The sequence below is a fragment of the Lepisma saccharinum genome, chromosome 13 (assembly GCF_977018435.1).
Source record: "Lepisma saccharinum chromosome 13, izLepSacc3.1, whole genome shotgun sequence".
Taxonomy (NCBI): Eukaryota; Metazoa; Arthropoda; class Insecta; order Zygentoma; family Lepismatidae; genus Lepisma; species Lepisma saccharinum.
Window position 1 is genome coordinate 2,685,491 of NC_139241.1, and position 20,295 is coordinate 2,705,785.

General features: G+C 40.0%; 1 protein-coding gene across 3 annotated transcripts in view; it reads right to left on the reverse strand.

Moving 5' to 3' along the window:
- LOC145997143 (ankyrin repeat and BTB/POZ domain-containing protein 2) overlaps positions 1 to 20,295 on the reverse strand; it is a 331,863-nt gene that overhangs the window by 109,684 nt on the left and 201,884 nt on the right. For all 3 annotated transcript variants that reach the window (XM_083133787.1, XM_083133786.1, XM_083133785.1), the window contains one exon: positions 890 to 1,076. In XM_083133787.1, the coding sequence (XP_082989913.1) occupies positions 890 to 1,076 (187 nt within the window). The remainder of the gene's footprint in view (positions 1 to 889; positions 1,077 to 20,295) is intronic.

The window sequence follows — 20,295 nt, forward strand, 5'->3', positions numbered from 1 at the left end:
TGGCGTAAATGTTAAGAAAAATACTAAGGAAAATTCTCTCATCTACCAGCTGGTTCATGACGTAGATAATTTCAATAATGACAGAGTGTGGTATTTAGTACTACTTTTCATCGGGTTCATTTCATGTACATTTCTCCTATTCATATCTGTTTTACGCGTGTGTATTGTATTGTGTACAACACTCAATTGTCTAACAATCACTTCTTACAAAAAAAAAATGGCTTTAACCAATGACTAAATTGGTACTTCGCATTAATATTTACTTCATGACAACACAGCTTGAGCACTAATAATACAAATAACTTTTAACCAGTGGCGGCGATTGGGTTCCAAAACTGAGTGGCGGGGGGGGAGGGGGGGCAGGACAGTTTGCTTTCCATTGGTAGATTATGTTCAGCATAGTTCTGGGGCAAAAGTGTCAAAAAGTGGAGGGGCAACTGCCCCCCCACGCCGCCCCTAATCACCGTCACTGATTTTAAAAAGTAACTTTTTTAGGGATGTTCTTTGAACATTCGTGAAGAACTTGGCTGTACTTTCAAAATCAAGAACTATTTTTTTTTTCAATTAACACCTTCTTTTCTTTGGTATTTAATGACTTAAAAAACAGTGTTGAAATTATTCTACTAAAATGTAATGCTAGATAAGCTAAAAAAAAAACCGCCTACGGTGCATTCTGGGAACGGAACGAAGCAGATGGCAGAATGATTTCCAAGAACGGCCTGTATAAAGACTTCTCGTGTTTTGTTAGCTTGATTGTTGAAGCAACAATGCCCAGAGGCAGGTAGATCACATCTCGTGCAATGCCCTTCACCAACGAGAGCAGCGCCGAACCACTCAAACCCTACGCACATGTGCGTACACGCATGCAAACACATTTCACGGTGTTTACCTGGTTCTGGGGTCCTGCAGCAGGTGTGCTGGTCGTCCTGAGCGCGGGGGCAGACCCTCCCCCCGTGTCCCTGGCGGGGGTCTTGGCGGGGGAGGGGTGGTAGCCATAGTGGGGGAGGTCCTTCCCCACTCCCCCGCCCCTCACGATGGCCGATGCATCTCCAACGGGGCGGTGGAAGTCCCCAGGCCTGGAGGAGAAGAAAAGAAAAAAACTTTAGTGAACCGCACTCAAGGAACGGTGCAACACACTACAGTTCGTGAGGTGTAACTTTCCTGCGTTCGCGCTAAAGATGATACCGTAGCCAGATAGCACAGAAAACTTGCTGCAAGCCTGAAGCAACTTTGCCATGCAAAGTTGAGAAGCTCCCAGCTGCAAGGTTGCATCCAGTATCGGATTAAAAATTATAAATACTCGAGTTTGGACTTGAATTAAGAATTAACCAGTAGACGTACATAAAAACTAGTTACATCAAAATTTAGCTTATTCAATTCTGCATTAATCTTTGCTAGTCAGTTTTTTTTTTGGAGTAGGCCTATTTTTTTAACGTCGCGTGAACAAAAAAGTGCCTTTCTTTCTTTTTATTTTTGCAAGCGATCGCTCTTCTTGAAAATCTATAAATAAAAAAAAACAGGTGGTCCAATGGTGATGAAATTTTATTACGGTGCAGGCAAAAAATAATAATTTAAAAAGCAAATTTTTAATTTTCAGATTTTTAAAATTTGTCAAATAACCGTTCTTATCAATTTTGTGAAACAACTTTTTCTTAGTATTGGGCAGTCACGAATACAATATTGGTTTTGTTTTGAAGCCCTTTGCATCTGTTTTCAAAATCCATTATCATTGTCAGTTCACATTGCGAAACCAATTTTATACAAACCTATATTCAACGGAGTAAATATGTACGTGGAACGTTGCAACACGACTTGCAGTGACAGCCCGCAGTTTCAACGGTTCGATGAACATCGCAGTGTACAGATTAACGCAGAATTGAATAAGCTAAATTTTGATGTATCTCGTTTTTATGTAGGTCTACTGGTTAATTCTTAATTGGAGTCCAAACTCAAGTATCTATAATTTTTAATCCGATAGTACTTACCAAAGTCTAAGTTGCAGCAAACTTGCCAGCGCAAACTTCTTCCATCAAGCTCGTCATAACTTGGTGTAAGCTTTCGAACATTATCGCTTCCGAGCACTCACTTGTCGAGTACCACTGACATCAAACTTATTTCCAGCTTGCCAAACTTACTTTGACAAACTATGAGCAAGCTATCGTAAGCTTACGTGCTATCTGAGTAAGTGTGTCCAGCGACCAATCAGCTCCAAGCGTCTAGTACCGAGGTCTTATCTTATTGACACAGTAGCAGTCACGTACTGGATTCGTTTAAGAGCGAGAAGGAAAAGTTACACCTCAGGCATTATACACACATTGAAATATTTACTTCCCAAAATCTACAAACCATACTTATAGATACTAATTCACAGAAACATTCAACACAGCATTCAATCATATGCAATGGAAAAAATAAGTTACGGGATATAGTGACATTTATTTTTCACACTACATTTCCAATAAAACAATTTGTTTTAATAATAGCACACTAAACATGATAATCAAACATGACCAGTGTAACATTTTTCACATGTGAAGTACGTTGCACCCGCCCAGGGTACATGGCATATGGGGTAGGAAAAATCACACAAAACTAGACAATAAAAACCTAATGAATATTTTTAAGACACATATTATTGGTTTATATATCCTCATTTATGAACTTTAATCTTCTTTTTGTATGGTATCCATTTCTACAAGAGTCGCATCAAGTTTATAGGTTTTTCCTCTTTTTCCCCAGAAACATGTCGTAAACGATTTGTTGATGATGGCGTGTGTTGCCTCACGAAGAGTTAGAACGTAGAGTCAACACAAAACATTTACAAACAAACTTGCTTCGGAAAGTCTTATTTCACACTAAAATGCATAATTTTACGTTTAGCACATAAAACAAAACATATTTCTAGGAAAATAACATAATGTACATATCTTAGACATTCCAGTCAAAAATAAAGTTTCCGAATTTTTTGAGCAGAGGCGCAACCACGAATTTTTGTCTGGGGGTGGGGGACAAGTACCAGTATAAACGTACCAATAATAATAACTTTTATCGTTATTATTATAGTAGTAGTAGTAGTAATAGTAGCAGTATCAAATACGTAATTTTCCTCGTAAATCACGTAAAAATGTGATATAAGTCTGTGCTAAAGCATTTGTGATGGCACAAACTATTTGAATTTTATTTTCAAAACGTTCAATTTCACAATAAGAATGGAAAACATGCACACAAACTGTATTTTTGAAAGACAGAAAATACATGATAAATGCATTCCGAATAAAATTATTTATTTACACATAACATGTATAACTTGCACGTACAACATGTGTTTTACACATGCAACATGGAGCGACGTAAAATAAGAAAATAATATGCTAACATTAATTGTGTACGTATTCAAAGCTTCTTTACTACATATGTGTACAACATATATTGTTTACATTACATAATCCAACAGCAAAAATGACATAAGTTGTCTCTCAAATGTGCACGCTCCTTTCGCTCAAAACTTGGAATATGATTTAAGGAAAATTATTGCTTTATCTACATTAAGACAACTCGGACAAATTGTTCATGCATTTAAGACAAAATCAATTAAGAGAAGTCTTCGTTCTCTCTCTCTGGTAATTTACAATTCATTACAGAAAACAACCATGTATTGCAAGCAAAAACAGTTTTCGATCCAATTTTTTGCAAACTGAAAACAATGATGACTTAATATGTCCCAAATAGTTTATAATTTCATGGGGGTGCCATGGCATTCTATCTTTTAGAACATTGCCCCCGCTAGAATAGATCTCCGTCCAAGGTTGGGGTGGGGCAATACCCCCTTCCCCCTGTAGTTGCGCTACTGTCTTTGAGGGCACAAATATTTTGCATATTAATGCATAAAATAGACAAAACACACTGTATTAAATTACTATCCTATTTTGGACTCCACAACAAATAATTTTGAAGCTTTTTCCTGTGTTTTGAATGAGTTTGACAAAACACACTTCTTCACTGCGATGCTTCAAGATTTATTGAAAGATAAATGTTTACAAAACGATCTGGGGTTCCTGTCTGCATATCTAACCTTTCTGTGTGGCGTGATAGAAAAAGTGAAAAGTTCCGCACAGGTGCTTTGCAGGGACAGTTGAAAGGAAACTGAAGTCTCTATCAGGGAAACGCATACAGGTGCTTAGAGACAAATTCCGAAATCTGTTCGGAAAAAAAACACACACACACACGGACACAGAAGGTACCAAAAAATCTGTAAAGTTGCTCGGGTTCAAGAGTGAAAATGTAGGTGCATGGCATCCTTCACTTCAAATATTCACGTCTGACTACGTGCGATATGGAAATGTTCAGACATTCTTCAGAGATAATCGGCCTGCATTTTCAAAGGACAGTTTCGAAATGTATTTTGTTGTTTATTGTAGTCAACAGAATGCAACAAGCAATTAACGTTCTACTGTCATTTATGAGTAATATTTTTGCAGTTCTTGAATGAATTTTCTACTTTTAGCCACATTTTTCCCCGCTGTTTTTAGAACATGAAGTAAATATTTTTCAGTTTTATAGCACCTAAAGAATCCACTCCATAATTGCAAGGAAGGCATTGGTCGGACCCAGAGGCAGAAGTTCAGTCTTGACGAAGTGTTCAGGAGAGAGTGTACGTAACAAAACCGGGGGAAAGATAAGACTAGGGAAAAATTCAGGAAGTGGAAAAATGCAAGCGGACAGCCTGCGAGAGAAACCGTGGCAGGCGTTTGGAGAATTCCCGCCAGAAAAGTTCATTTCCTTCAGGAAGCGGCGAAAACAATCCTTTCGCCGAGTGGCTGGAGAGTTATGTAAATACGCTCACAATGACACCCCGGGACCCTCGGTTCCCAGGGATTGCGAAACGGCGATTGATTTGGGTGCGAACTGCTCGAAGGAAGCAGGAAGACATCGTCCACGTCCTCTCACTTCAGTGATGCTCCTTCAGTTTCTTTCGATGACGGCGTCAGGAAAAGTATGCATCTAATTGGAAATTTCTTAAAAATACATTATTTATTGATACTTTGCTCAAAAAGTAACAGACTCACAGTTACTCTGCTCAAAAATAAATGAGTGACAGTTGCATTGCGCAAAAAGTAACTGTTACAGTTTTATTTGAAAAAATAACAGTTACTTTTGCAGTTACTTTAAGGTATTAGATGTGTTGCGTGTATGAACTGCAATCTGGATGTAGTTTTCTTTACAGATGGTCGTCCAATATAAAAAAAAAGGTAAAAGGTAAAGTGTTCCCCTGTGCTTAGCACCACGCCACGAAGACGTATAGGGGGTGCGGGGGTAACGCCCTACACTTTCTCGATCCGGTCGTGAGTGGGGGTGATGTGATCAGCACCACGCCCCTGACCGCCTTTATCCCCCAGGGTTTCCCCCAGGTACCCATGTTATTCGACGCCGGGTGGGCGCCGGGGCCGCTTCCAACGTTAGAAAAGTTCCCGGATTTGAACCGGCCGGGGATCGAAACCGGGACCTTTAGCATGGTTATATTGTGTGTTGGTAATGTCGAAAATCTCCATTTGAAAGAAATTTAGGGGGTGCGATGTTGAAAATAAGAAAAACATTAGACACGCATGCAACCTTTCAAAACTAAGGGAATAAGCAAGGACAGTTTGCTTTCCCTTGGTAGATAAGATTTAGCATAGTGCGGGGCAAAAATAGCAAAAAGAGGGGCAACTGCTACCCTAATCGCCGCCACTGATTAGCATAAATTACTGATTGAAATGAAATTGAAATGAGCTGAAATTTTTGCTCCAGTGTGAAGAAGAACAAGTAGGCGGAAAATAAACAGCTTATCAACAATGCAATAAAGAACAAACATAACTCACATTAAGTTATAGGCAATTATCGAAAACCACAAACATACCACTCGAAGAAACAAAGAGAAGAAAAAATTCATAACAACAATGCTGACGAGAGGAAAAAGAAACTGCCACTGATCATCATAGAGGCTGTCGCCAGTACAGAATTGCTTGTCTGTTGCATACATGGGCATCGCCAGAAATTTTCCTGGCGGGGGGGGGGGGGGGGGTCAAATCGAAGATGTCGAGGACACCCCCTCCCCCGAAAAATATTGTGATACGAACCAGTGGCATATGCAGAAGTTTGTCAAGGAGGGGTTCATTGCTAAAATTATTGCATTAGCGGTATTTTAAATTGTTGTTGTTATTATATTATTAATACATTACCAATATATTATTATTATTATTACTACTACTAGTAGTAGCAGTAGCAGTTTTAGTTTAGTTTAGTTTATTTTAGGATCCAGTAAGTTTATTATATAAATAATATAGTAGCTATTTGTTACATCCAAGATTACATAATAGTTACTTGGGACATTAGTAGCAGTATCAGCAGCAATCGTAGTAGTATAAGAAGCTTCAAAACGTGTGAAAGTTACAAATTAACAGAGATACAGTGTTGCAAATTATGAAAGTTTCGTACCAAATTCGATATCACAAGACCCATTTTTAAACAATGACTCAAAATGAGGTGGAATAAAGTGCTTCGTTTATAAATTGCCATAAATTGAAAAAAAAGTAGATGGAAATTTCCAGGGGGGTCGACCGACCGTTTCGACCTCCCCTTCCGACGCTCATGGTTACATACAATAGTAATGGCCATAGAGTCCAGCGCAGATATTTCTGCCGTGCGATGCGCGAAACAACTAAAGAAGCAGTGTTGCTAATGGAGCAGATAGAAAAATCGCTGCAGTGCGCCGATGCACAGCTGTTACGTACAAGAATAAAATGAGAGAATTCAGGTCTATCTAACGTTGAGTTTTAAACGTCATGCATTATACCAGGACTAGGATTAATATGTACTAACAAGTGGCTTTGTATGTAGCTACATACATATGGACTAAAAATTCGCAAAATATGAACTAACACATAAGTAAAATTACCAAAAATGCTGCAAAGAAGACTTCTTCATACGATTCCTTATTTGAGTGATTTCAAACATTATAAAAAAAATATATATATTATTTTTCATTGCATTAATGCACTGGTGGCGTTCTAACTTTTCACTCCCAAAACCCGTATACACTGGTATGGAACTGCAACGCCAGATTATAACATGCCAACGTGTTAAACCGGTACAATTGCACCATAACACTCCTCCTCAAGCAGTATTATTATTTCCTCTCTGAGATCGGCGACAGTCGGTTGCCTTTGTTGTACATTTACAAAGGATGCCGGCTTCCACAACAATAACAAGTACATATACTGCCACTAGACGATAAGCTGCGCGGCTTTTTCTTTTGTTATGAACCAGGGCAGGCGCTAGTCATTTTGCCTCCCTGGGAGGTGGCGGCAGATGCCGCTCTATTTCGACCCCCCCCCCCCCCGGTCATTACGCAGCAACGGAAAATTGAAAATCAATATATTCCTAACTAAAACATCAAAATATAAAATAAATAATGAGACTTCTTATGCTATTTCAATACTATTCAGCGCAAAAGAATATCTCGCTCGATCACAGTTTTCAATAGGCTTATTTTTTCTTCTCTTCAAATTTTGCCGCTCTGGGAGATGGCACGGTTCGCCCTCCCCTTCCGCCGGCCCTGCTATGAACTTTGTCACCCATCAAAGCATGGCAATTTTAACACAGAAAACAATATGTATCGCATTAAGCAGCAAAAATGACAGCCTCCTCTATGCAATTTCCACAAGAACGCGTGCCGGAGCCAGACTTGAAATGATGTTGGAGCCACATAATTTATTTATTTTGAATAATTCCAAAATTATGAAATATGAACAATTTGTTGCTGCTGTTCGCTGCTCTCTTGCCAAAATGCTTTATTGGGATGCTAACACCATGACTGGCTTCCTCCTTCATGAACTCGTGCACGTTGCTTAGAATTTCCCGAGCTTGGCTATGCAAGGTTTTTGATTTCAACTTCGACAGAACTGGAGGCATTATGGAATTTAACGTTCATTAGCAAACACACACTTTTACATACACACACGCCAGGCACGTATCCAGAGGGGGGGCTTAGGGGGCTCGAGCCCCCCCCGAAAGTTTTAGGTTTACACTAGATAAAATAAGGTTTTTCATTTCTTGTGGTGTGAAATAAAATAATGTGACAATAATTGAAGGAGAGAAATAATTATCGAGGCAAGACGGAGAATGTTCCGTAACCCTGTTATTTATAATAGCACGTATCCAAGATGGGGCACAGGGGGCTCGACCCTCTCCCAAGGAAATTTTTCAGTTTACGTTAGATAAAATTAGGTTTTTTTGCTTCTTAAATAATGTGAAAATAATGTAAGGAGAGAAATAATTATCGAGGCGAGACGGAGCATGTTTTATACCCCTGTTATTGTTAATGGCTCGAGCCCCCACCTCCCTCAGGAAATTTTTCAATTTACACTAGATAAAATTAGATTTTTGGCGTCTTGAATAATGTGAAGATAATAAATTTATAAATATGAGAGAAATAATTATCGAGACAAAACGGAGTGTGTTCTATAACCCTATTATTGTCAATAGCACGTATCCAAGGTGGGAATCAGGAGGCTAGAGCCCCTTTCAGGATTTTTTTCTGTTTACACTAGATAAAATTAGGATTTTGGCTTCTTGAATAATGTGATGATAATTTGGGAGAAATAATTATCGAGACAAGATGGAGAATGTTCTATAGCCCTGTTATTGTTAATAGCACGTATCCAAGCTGGGGTTGAGGTGGCTCGAGGCCCCCCCCCCCCAAGGATTTTTTTTTATTTTACTAGATAAAATCAGGTTTTTGGCTTTTTGAATAATCTGACGATGATTTGAGGAGATAGACAATTATCGAGGCAAGACGGAGAATGTTCTATAACAATGTTGTTGATAATATAGCACGTACACTTTTCTTGCGCGTTCGGTGTTGTCGCAACGCACTTGAGCACTATGTAGAGACTTGTCAGCATTTGGAAGCTGCACAACAAAGGTAGCGCCACACGTAGGACGATTCGTTGTAATTTCTAATCTCTGGAAGGCGGGAGAGGGCACGTTCTTGAATGAGAGAAGGAGTCAACTACTGGCGATATTAACGAATCGTTTTATCTGCGGAACTTTCTAGAATATAATGAGGATATAAATACGCGGATTCAATTTTTCGGTTGATCTGTACAAAGAATCGGTTAATGAGATTTCAGAGGTAAGTGTGACAATTCATACAGTCGATTGGTGATCAGATCAGTCAGCATCCTCTGGTTGCTTTATAAGATATAGTGATTCGAAAATGAAGACGTTGAGGACAACAGAACTTCCGGGGCCTCAGTGTAGTGCTAAGTTCGGTTCGAGGGCCGAAGAGATCAAAGGTCTGTCTCTCTCTAAAGTGAATATTTCAGCAGGACCGGATATTGCAGTGGTTTATTAAAACAGAAATAAACTGCATAGATCAACTGAAAAGGAAAGTTTTGAGTGATGATTTAGTTTTGCCAGAACTAAATTTCGTATATGCAGTCCGAGAATTTCATGGCATAAAAAAATACTTTTGTTTAAGCCTACTGGGTTCGAAACAAATTCAAACACTTAACTACCATAAAGAGACAGCCGAAAATTTTATGAATGTCGAGAAGAGAAAGCAAGATGTTGCATATGTAGACATTTTAGGCGGAAATTGTAGGCTCTACCAGAACCCAAATCAGGGCTCTACCAACTGAGCCACCTAGCCATCCTTGACTTCAACTGATTTTTCGTTAAAATGTCTACATAGTACATGTCCTGTGTATATCAAATCGTAAGGTGTTGCCTGTATAGTGAACAAGCACAGAAAATATAGGAGAGAGAAGAAAACTGAGGAGTATTCCCACCGGTTGAGAATAATTTTTTCTGTGGTGAACAAGAGCTACTACTTCGAGGTGACAATGACGGTGGCCTAATAAGGGAGATTTCACACCGTGTCGCCTGAGGATTTCACAAGTCGAAATTAGGTTTGTGCGGCCTTTTGTGTCGCTACGGTGTGAAACGTTGCTGTTGATTGGTTCATTACAATCGACATGTATCGCGTGTCCCTTCGCTCTGAAACCTTCCTAAGTCTTGAAAATCCAAGTCACAAGGATGGAAAATTAGGGCCTTGTTAAGGTTAGGTGTGAAGGCAGGCAGACGACAGCACCCTAAAGGATCATATCCAAACCTGCAGGAAGAACGCATTTTACTTCAATCTCCAATACGATGATAAAAACTTCTGGTGAGTTGATTTTAAAAAATGTGTCCGAGATAAAGAGAGGCGTGCCCAGGATTTTTGGAAGGGAGAGGGGTTACGCATACTATTTTTGGTGGTCAGTTCTGATTTTGCCATTTTTTCCCAGTCTTTGACGTTCCTCTTTTTTTTTTTTTAAAAAAAAAAAGGAATACTGGGTCAAATGGGATTATTACCTCACCAAACCTCCCTTGGGCACGTCACTGGAGATAAATGAGTAAGCATTTCATCATACTGGGAGACGAAAAATTAGATGTGTCGGGAAAGGAAGGGTTTTCACTGTGCATTAATTGTTTCGTGATTCACCTGTATTCGAGAAGACTTCCTTTGTTTCGTGCCGATATGACAAGACAGCGGAAGCTGTGACAGCCATTTTTGAACACTTGTGAGTGCGAAGGCCTGAATCTGAACAATTTGGTGGTTTTCGGCTTTTATAAGAGCTGCAAACATGGGAGGACAAGACACGTTAATGGTGTTCAGGCTCGAATCAGAGAGAAATATTCGAGAGCTGTCTGCGTCCAGTCCAGTTCCAGCCCACAATTTGAATCTCGCGTTGTCGAGTGGATTGTCCATCCCGTGCATGTGTAACAGCTTCGTAAAAACACTCAAAGACACCATAGATATTTTTATGCCTGATGAGAAGAAATGGACAAACCCACATACTGAGATGGTTCCGGCACACAATATTAATGCATGGAAACAGAGGAGTCGAGTGGTAAAAAATGTTCCGATTTCACGTTCTGATTAAAATGATAGCCTTACAGTGGCAACGATTTAAGGGATAGTTGCTTCCCATTTTTTATTTTTTTGCCTCAACATTATCACCTCTTAATGTTAAGCCTTGGCTATGGCCTTGGCTACCAAGAGAAAATAAACTCTCCTTGAAACGCCCTCCACACCCCCCCCCCCTCCGTTTTGCAACCCAATTGCCACCTCTGGTCTTAAACACACAATTGTGAGGTTCTTACTATATACCCCTTAAAAAAATGGTGTTGAGCCCCCCCCGAAAGAAATTCCTGGATACGTGCCTGACACACGCAATACACGCACACAACGTCAAACCGGTCAAATACTTAGTATAAAATAAAAATATGGTGCTTCCAATCCAACAAAACTCACCGCCACTTTACCTGCCTTTTCCCTTCCGTGACAGAAATAGTGCTTCATTATTACAGTTGGCAACACTAGTTACTAGCTAGCCAATGAACATGCACTGCATAAAAGAAGCAAGCACTACGCCGTGCTATATTGCCACATTACCGTCCCTGCCGAACGGTGGGAACCGCGAGCTGGAGCGCTATTCAATTGTTTTCAATGATGTTTGCGCGAGTGTGTCCAGGAATGGAATGACAATATGGCAACAATAGCGAAGGTTTTCGAGCAGGGTAGAACACGTGATGCTAAGAGAGAGGGAGACGAAACGAAAATTCGTTTCTACGCAACGGCAAATTTATGTGTGATGCACTCTACTTCAGTATCTAACATTCGGCGGTCAATATAACGACATGACATAATATGACACTCTAAGGGTTTGTGTTTTCTTGAACTAAGGGGGTGCGGAAGAAAATTAAGGGGTGCGCAAGCCCCCCTCGAGCCGGTCCTGGGAGAAACTCATACTCTCTTGTTCTATGTTTTGTTTCTTTAGTAGCAGTGCTCATTCCGACGATATTGAAATAAATGCACGACTGGTGCGAGACTGTCACTCTTCGCGTTAAGTGTACAAGGCACTGTGAAACAAAACAATCTTTAATGACTGAACATTGTAATAACTACTGGAACTGAACATGAAAGCTAAAATGATAACAACAAAATCAAAAAGAAAAACCTCCATTCTCCCCCAACGTGTGAATCCTCGTCAATTGTTGATAACCAAGCGTTACTCTCAAGAACACCATAAACGGTATAATGGTAGTTAATGGCTTTTTTTTTCACTAGAGCCATATATTCTCCACGTCTTCCCATACTTTCACCTGTCGGTACATTGTTGTGGTCTTTCTTTTCGTGAAATAAAAATGGAAAGTAAGGATGAATTATGGAAACGTGTAGAGAATAACTGTGATGACTCTTGAAGTGTTTATCTTCTCAACTCAAGGACGCTTGGCTAACGTTTCCGCCAGTAACGGTCGTGCTTCCATTTTGTCAGCATGAGTCAGAGTTGACGATAGGGCTTTTGTATTTTTTCTTCTTTTTAAAAAATATTACTTCACATAACGAGTTTTATCGTGATGATACGAATACATTTTCATTTTATTTTTTTCATTACAGTATTTACAGTGCAATGTACAGATACGTTGGTATAGGGTTGCCAGATTTTTAAAATAAAAGAAAAACGGGACATATATACATAGATATAGTTAAATTTATTTTTATAACATTTTTAAACATTACAAAATCAATTGCAGTTTAAAGCACTGTTAATGCCTAATTTTTAACATTTTGACAAAATATATTATAGGTAATATTTGAGTGAACACTTGGCGTCCTTTAAGATTTGATTGATTGAATTGGTGTTTTAAGTCCACTGTATGCACAGTAAGGCTAATCGGGAGTGGACCTACAGTTTAAAGTGGGATCCGAACCACTATGTGCCTCCACCGGGTATCGAACCCGGGACCCCTTGATTACAAGGGCGTCCATTACGAGGACCTTTGCTTAGAATAATCACTACTATAAGAACACTTTCTTTTTTGCATGACGAAAATAAATAAAACTTTTCATCACCTAAGCCCTGAATATTATCCACTCCACTCTGATTCCATTGACCAAGAAAAGCTGTATTAGAACCATAACTGCTTTTGTCATATCGACAATGAGCAGTTCTACGCCAATGTTAATATGAGGATTGAGTGGTAAATGGTAATTGGTATCCAATTAGGTTAGTTATAAATTGTTATTAATTTCTTGTTGTATAAAATGATTTTGAAATTTGAATTCGTTTCTTCTTTAGCTAAATACTGGACAAATGGGCGTCCTGAGAACATTTTCCGGGACACCGGGACATTTCTTTAAAAAAGGGGACAATCCCGAATATACGGGACGTCTGGCAACCCTAGTTGGTTACAAAATATGACAAGGTAAAATAAGAAAATGAAGAAATTGAACATAATAAAATACAAAATGTTTGTCAAACACTAATCACAGTAATCGAATGCTAAAGCAATAGCATACAATAGAAAATCAAGCAATATCGTTACATCATGGTGGCGATTGGGTTCCAATATTTGGGGGGCAAGGTCCCAAAACTGGAGGGGACAAGGATAATTTACTTTCCCTTGGTAGATAAGGTTTAGCATATTGGAGGAAAATTTGGCAAAAAGTGGATGGACAACTGCACCCCCCCTCCCGGCTTCCTAATCGCCGCCACTGTCGTTAAATGATAATTTTGGATTAAACATAATAAACATCTATTATCATAACCGATTGCCAGCCTCACTCCCACCTGATCCTTCTCACTCATTGGCCCGAGTTGTACGGAGTGACGTGTGGTCAGCACGACGACCTCCAAGTCGTTGTTGTAGGTTTCCTTGACCGGGATACGCTACTCATTCGCAACTCCCCAATTTCCTCGCGATGGTGGGTGACCACCGGTCTCATACACGGATCGAAATCTCAGGAGAAAAGTTGTTACGCTTCCCCTAGGAGACTCGGTAACTGCGACCGTCCCTTTTTAGACCGAACGGCCACGGTACATAATAAACATAAATTACTTACAAGATATTCTAATCCATGTGCTACCTTCTTTTTCCTCCCTGATGGCTTTGTGGTAATGTAGTCGCCTTGTAATCAAAGGGTCCCGGGTTCAATATCTGATGGATAGTGGTTCAGATCCCACTTAACTGTAGGTCCAGCCATAATTAGCCTTTCTGTGCATAAATGTGGACTTGAACAGAGGCTCAAGGTAAGGGGAAGTTCCTCGTGTAGCACCGTGCCATCAAGGCACATTTAAGGGATGGGGGGTAGGGCCCCCACACATTCTCGATCTGGGCCATTTTGGAGCCCAGCACCACGCTCCAGCCGCCTTTAAACCCCCCTCCCCGGGTTGCCCCCAGGTACCCATTGATTTGAGGCTGGTGAGCCCCCGAGCCGGAAAATTCAGACCTTATATCATCCACCCCGGGAATAGAAACCGGGCCTCCAGCTCAAACACTTTCATTTTTCCAGTATGTTTCGCTAAACCACAGACCTTCGATTGATACATTTTGGGGGTGTTTTTGTGCGAATGGCCATTTAGAACCCTTCGAAGCATGCGAGGAAATACGTATTTATTCCCTCATGTAAAACTCTTACCGTAGAGTTAAAAAGGGATGTAAAGAGCACCTAGGTTCCTGTTTTCAATACTATACCGGGTGGACCATAAGTCAGTTGTCACTAGCAATCGTTAGACTTTGTTTTGCCTAGCGTAGTGGAAGTCAGTTGTGAACTTGACTAGTGCGTATTACCCATAAGTCAGTCGACACTAGCAGTTATTGGAGTTTTGTGTGAGGTTCTGTGTGACATTGATTGTTTATTGTGTGGTGTTTGTGTTTGTTGTTATTGCACCAAATGCATTTTTGACAACTGACTTATGGCCCACCCGGTATATTATTTATATAAGAATTATGCAAAATTTTGGTTCTTAGAATGTATTTCCGGCAAAAAATTAACTCTTCCAAGTACCAGTCGTGGATGCGCCACTGTTCTCATTGACAACGACGCGCAGATAAGCTAAGCCAAGGAGCTGTAGCGTTTCGCGTCGCTTGCGCCAGATGTCGTTGCGGTGCCTTACCGTGCTAACCTTCCTTTTCCCACACCTTGGCGAAGGCGTGACATATCCCGCGGCATCTAACACACTGACCCCTTTGCACCTAATCTTAGAACTGCAGAGGATCGCCTGTTGAGTCTCGACACGGAACTACTGAATTTTGTGCTTCAAGTTCATTCAATCAAGTTGCCATTTGCATCAAGGGCGGAGGAGTAGGAGGGCGGGTCTCGATTCAGTGGCGTAGCAGCCGCCCCGCAGCCCCCGAGCTGCAGGGGCCCCGCTATGTTCTCTCTGTGATCCTGACATTTTATATAATCCCAGAAATTCAGTACTTACTGTCGCTTATTTAAAAAATGAATTTACGAAACAGAAATTTGATTCCCAGTAACATATCATATGACGACGTCTGCGATAATAAGCAGTGGGGCGTTGTCTCAGCCAGAGGAACCCGGGCAACTTGACATTATGGGTCTCAAAGTTCATTGCTCAAAGGTGGCAATCGATAGGAACTTCTCTCATCTCATAGCTTTCGTAAACTTAGTATAGTGTAGTACAGTTGTGAATCGAGTAGAAAGATTCAGTTGTTCAACCGGTCGATGCCTCCTTATTGTTACACAATACCTAAACAAACACACTTCATAATTTACGACCTTTTTTATTACCATTAATATTAAGTGATATTTAAAATGTAACTTCCCACCAAATATGTTCATGGGGACCCCCAAGCCTCAGTATGAGATTGAAATAAGACCTCAGATAAATTTTCCACAATGTCCACACCTGTTACATTTTACTTCAAAGGGGCCCAAAAAACTCTGGATGTTGAGCCCAGGGGCAATTTTCCCTTTGGCCTTAGGTCCAGTAGCCCCAATTCCGCCACGCAGGGCGTACAACGTATACAGTGCTCTAAGTGCTCCAATCCCTCCAATCGGCATTTCATTGAGTGAATAAAGTCCAGTCGCTGTTTAATATTCTATCTCTCAAGACTGAGTCCATCTCTATTTCTTAGCAACAGATTGCAATTGACCTTATGATATTAGGTCACCATCGACAATGTAGAGGTCCAGTTCAACCTTCGTAACTGAAATGATAAGTTTGATTGAGTATGTAACTCACTATTAGTATTAGAAGCGTAATGTGAAGGCTCTTACGTTGAATCTTGGTCTGACATAGCCAGAGGATGGCTTTGTGGGCTGAAGGTGCATCCACCTCTAAGTCCAAAAAAGGAGTGTTTACTATGCTTTAAACAATTTCCCCAAACAGTATTGTTTAAATATATGTGTATTATAAGTAACCTACATAAGAAAAACGTTTCGAACAAAATAGTTGGCTGTGTGACCGCGTTGAAGTAAGAGAAAACATTTCTCATTTCTTCATCCAGTTCTTTATCAGAGATTCAGACAACCCTGATTTAGTTTCGACAAACAACTAAACTGATATATAGCCTAAGTCGATGACAAAAAATGGGAAGGAAGGGTTAAAGTTAATTCATTTTACAACGGGGGGGTTCTAACTATTGTGTGTCCGCTCCACTCTGGCATCATCTCGATGTTTCTCCTTTCTTTCCACTGAGGGCGGCCCCCAATATTTTACTTGCGGGGGGGCCCAAGAGAACTGCGCTACGCCACTGCCTCGATTATAATCCTGGTCCAGAAGAAAATTTCCCTCTCGTATGCGAAGAAATCCCTTTTCGGTTTCAAAATTCCCTGTTCTTTAGAAACAAGAAACAGGAGAAAAGCAGAAAATATATAGTCACTAATTGAAGCTAAAATTGGACCCCCGCTCCTCTAAATAAGTCCTTGCTTATAAGTGCATCATGTGTCGTGTTTTAGTTACACGACAGTGACAGTTGAATTCGTGACATACTCGCTCCAGCATGTCTACTCACTGACTTCACAGCAGTTGCGATGGGATTTTTCAGCTTATCCAGACTTTGGTGAGCGGTATAAGCTACAAAGCATCCTTAACGTATTCCCAGAATACGATCCGTTGTCCTAGGAGGCCAACTGTGAATGGGCTGAAAAATCGCATCGTAACTCGGTGAGAACAGACATGTTGGAGCGAGTAATGAAGAAATTCCTCTAGCGCTTTGACTTTGATGTTGTTCGTGTAACTAGAAGAGATCACATCAGCAGCGGCGCCAGGATTAATCATCTAGGGGTGCTGAGGGGGTGCGGAATGAAATTTAGGGGGGTGTGACGTTGAAAAAAAATAAAAAAATGTGAAATATTATTGCATGTTGTAGTACCTAAATCAAATATAAATCAACTTCTAGTAACCATCTATGATAATATGCTAATGAAACTGAAGAATACTAGCGACTTGCTTAATTTTTGCCTGAATTTAGCACAAGAACGACGTTTCGAAATTTGAAAAGAACAGCCAATGACACATCTGGACGACTGGAGGATTTTTTCCATGGAGAGGGGTCGAGGTATATCCCCCCCCTAATAGTGTTGCTCACTCTCTCTAAAAAATCCTTCCACTTGAAGTTACCATGTTCCTGCAACGCTCTTATAAAAACTTACATAAATGACCGTGACTGAGATGTACACGTTTGGAATGACATCCATTGTCTAAAGTCTACTTTATGCACATATAGGCTAATTGGGACTGGACCTACAGTTTAAAGTGGGATCCGAACCACTATGTGCCTCCACCGGATATCGAACCCGGAATCCCTTGATTACAAGGCACAACCAATTTAGGTACAAAATGTCAAATACGGTGTATAGGTGACAACAACTGCCGAGTGTTCAGTTTGTGTGCGTTGGGTAAACGAAAGAGATCACTACTAGGCAACCTAAAGTTCTTCAATTTGAAAAAAAAACAAAATAACAACAAATACGAAATTATGTAGTCACTTTCATGTAATTACCAATTCCCTTTTTTTTTATTTTGGACTGCTTCACTTTTCTGAAAATGTCCCGTTGCTTTGCAACCCCTCTTTTCATGTGCGTTTGTTTTACATAATAGGCTACGTAGCCTACCTTCCGTCTGCCCGTCAGGATAAAATGCTAAGTACACAGCAAATTCTTAGTTAAAATCCCTTGGGCCGCTATGTTCCCAACAACAAACTATTAACATTTCCACGGGAATTTTTGGACCATTCGTAACAGTCTTTGAAAATGTCTGAAATGGTACATTTACTAGGACGAATTAACAAAGAAACTACCGTCACGATAAATAATTTCCCGAGAACGACCTGATGATACTTGAAAGGAACTGAAATTTTTGTTCCATTGCGACTTGAAGAAAATAGCACGTAGGCGGACAACAAAACCGTGTATCAACAGTGCAAAGGAAAACATACAACTGACACTGAGCTGTATACATTTATCGAAAAACACAAACAGATTTAATTACTTGAAACTCAAAAAGAAACAATTCTTAACAACAATTCTGAAGAATAAAGACAAGGGCCGCTGATCTTTATAGACTGCCGACAGTACACTCACACTCCGGCAGTTTTGTTTCCTTATACAGCATATTTGCGAAACATACAATTCAACTTACACGAGTATCAATATACGCTGTATAAAACACACCTTACTACTAACTTGGTTGACCATGTACAGGAAGATAAATGCGGAATCTCTTTGAAAGTAGGATCAATGCTTGCCTGTTGTAAATAATAACAGCAGTCTCACTTCAGTACCTAACATTCAGCCCTCAATATGACAACCACATGACATAATATGACACTGTAATGTTTTCGGTAGAATATAGGTTTTCGATAGGGGGTGCGGAAGAAAATTCCCCGCCCCTGGATCACATGGAGCCCTTACAACTGTTGTGGGGTTTCTTTCAGAGTAACGTATCACTTACCAGTATGACGTAAACTCCAAATATACAGTGTGTCCCAAAATACAGTTTACACTCTTTGAATGTTAATAACAGAGAAACTATTCAAGATAACTTGACTGGACTTTTTGTATTTGAAGCTGCAATATCTACATTGAGTGTGTGTGTGTGTGAACGGGTGTAGGCATTTGTTTTTTTTAGTTCCATCACAGCCCACCAGGCGGTAGGCATTATTGTACCCTGAAGAACGATGTCTACCCGACAAAGTCATGGTCACTGGATGACATGAAACATGCTATTGAGACTGCCTGTGCTTCTCTTCCTGTGGAAACCATATCTGCTGTTTGTTGATCCGTTCTATAGCATTGCAGACAAAGTATTGCTGCCAATGAACATCTATAACTTTAAGGTATGTGACACGCAAAAAATTTCACACTTGCTGTTATTAGTGTTCCCATTTTTAACGTTCAAAGAGTGTAAACACTATTTTGGGACACACTGTATGACAATTTTAAATCCGATTAATCGTTTTTAAACACCCTGTATAATGTGTTTAGAACATAATGCAACTGAACAAATTGTAATTATAGCGCTAGAATAATTGTAATACATATATCTAAACAACGCCACAGAAGAAGAGTTAATCTGTAGAGGAGAAGCATCGATAAAAATAATGTAACGTAATCCGAAGCCACTATAACTGGCAACAGTGTTCACGACTCCAGCAGAGATTTAAATGATTATATTTCCCACAGTAGATAGTAGTAGAGATTCGACAGACAGAAAAGATCTTCAACGACTGTAGCGCCGCGGTGGCAGGTAACACAACTCTCCCTATCTCACACGGAGCTCGCGAAAGAATGATCACACTTGCTCTTCTATACGCTTTGCGAAGAGTAAATGAATTGGAAAAAAGAAAGGTCGAAATAAGGGAATTCCGCCAGCATATTTTCTCGCTAATGAAGAGATTTTTTTGTTAAAAAAAAAAGTACAAGCATGGCGTTTCAATTCAGATTGGGAACTTCGCACCATAAAAACAAGCGAACAAGTAGAAAGTGTTCCCACACGACAACTTTCGTTTCATGCCAATCAAAACGCGCACAATTACTTACGTGCAAGTGACTACAAACGTCACGTGCATAATTTGCTTTACAGGGAAAAAAACGGAAACTAGAGCTGCCATCATATTTACACTCGGGATATTCTTCCTCTCAATTTCTTATAGCCATACATATAATATGTTATGTTGTTAATTACTCATCTAAAGTAGCTTCAACGAGCTACTCACGATTCTACTGTTAAGTTTTTATAATTTCAGTACAATTAGTGCTTGTTAATAGAACTTAAACTTGGTTCTCACAGTGCAGTGTCTGCTCTCAGCACTTTTTACAAATCTTTCGTTTCACCTAAAATTGAGTACTGTTCTCCGATCTGGTCCATAGAAGTACAACAAATTCAAATAGACTAAATTCAGTTCTAAATTTATTTATTCGTCACCGAATTCCATCCACAAAACATTTGCAAACGCCCA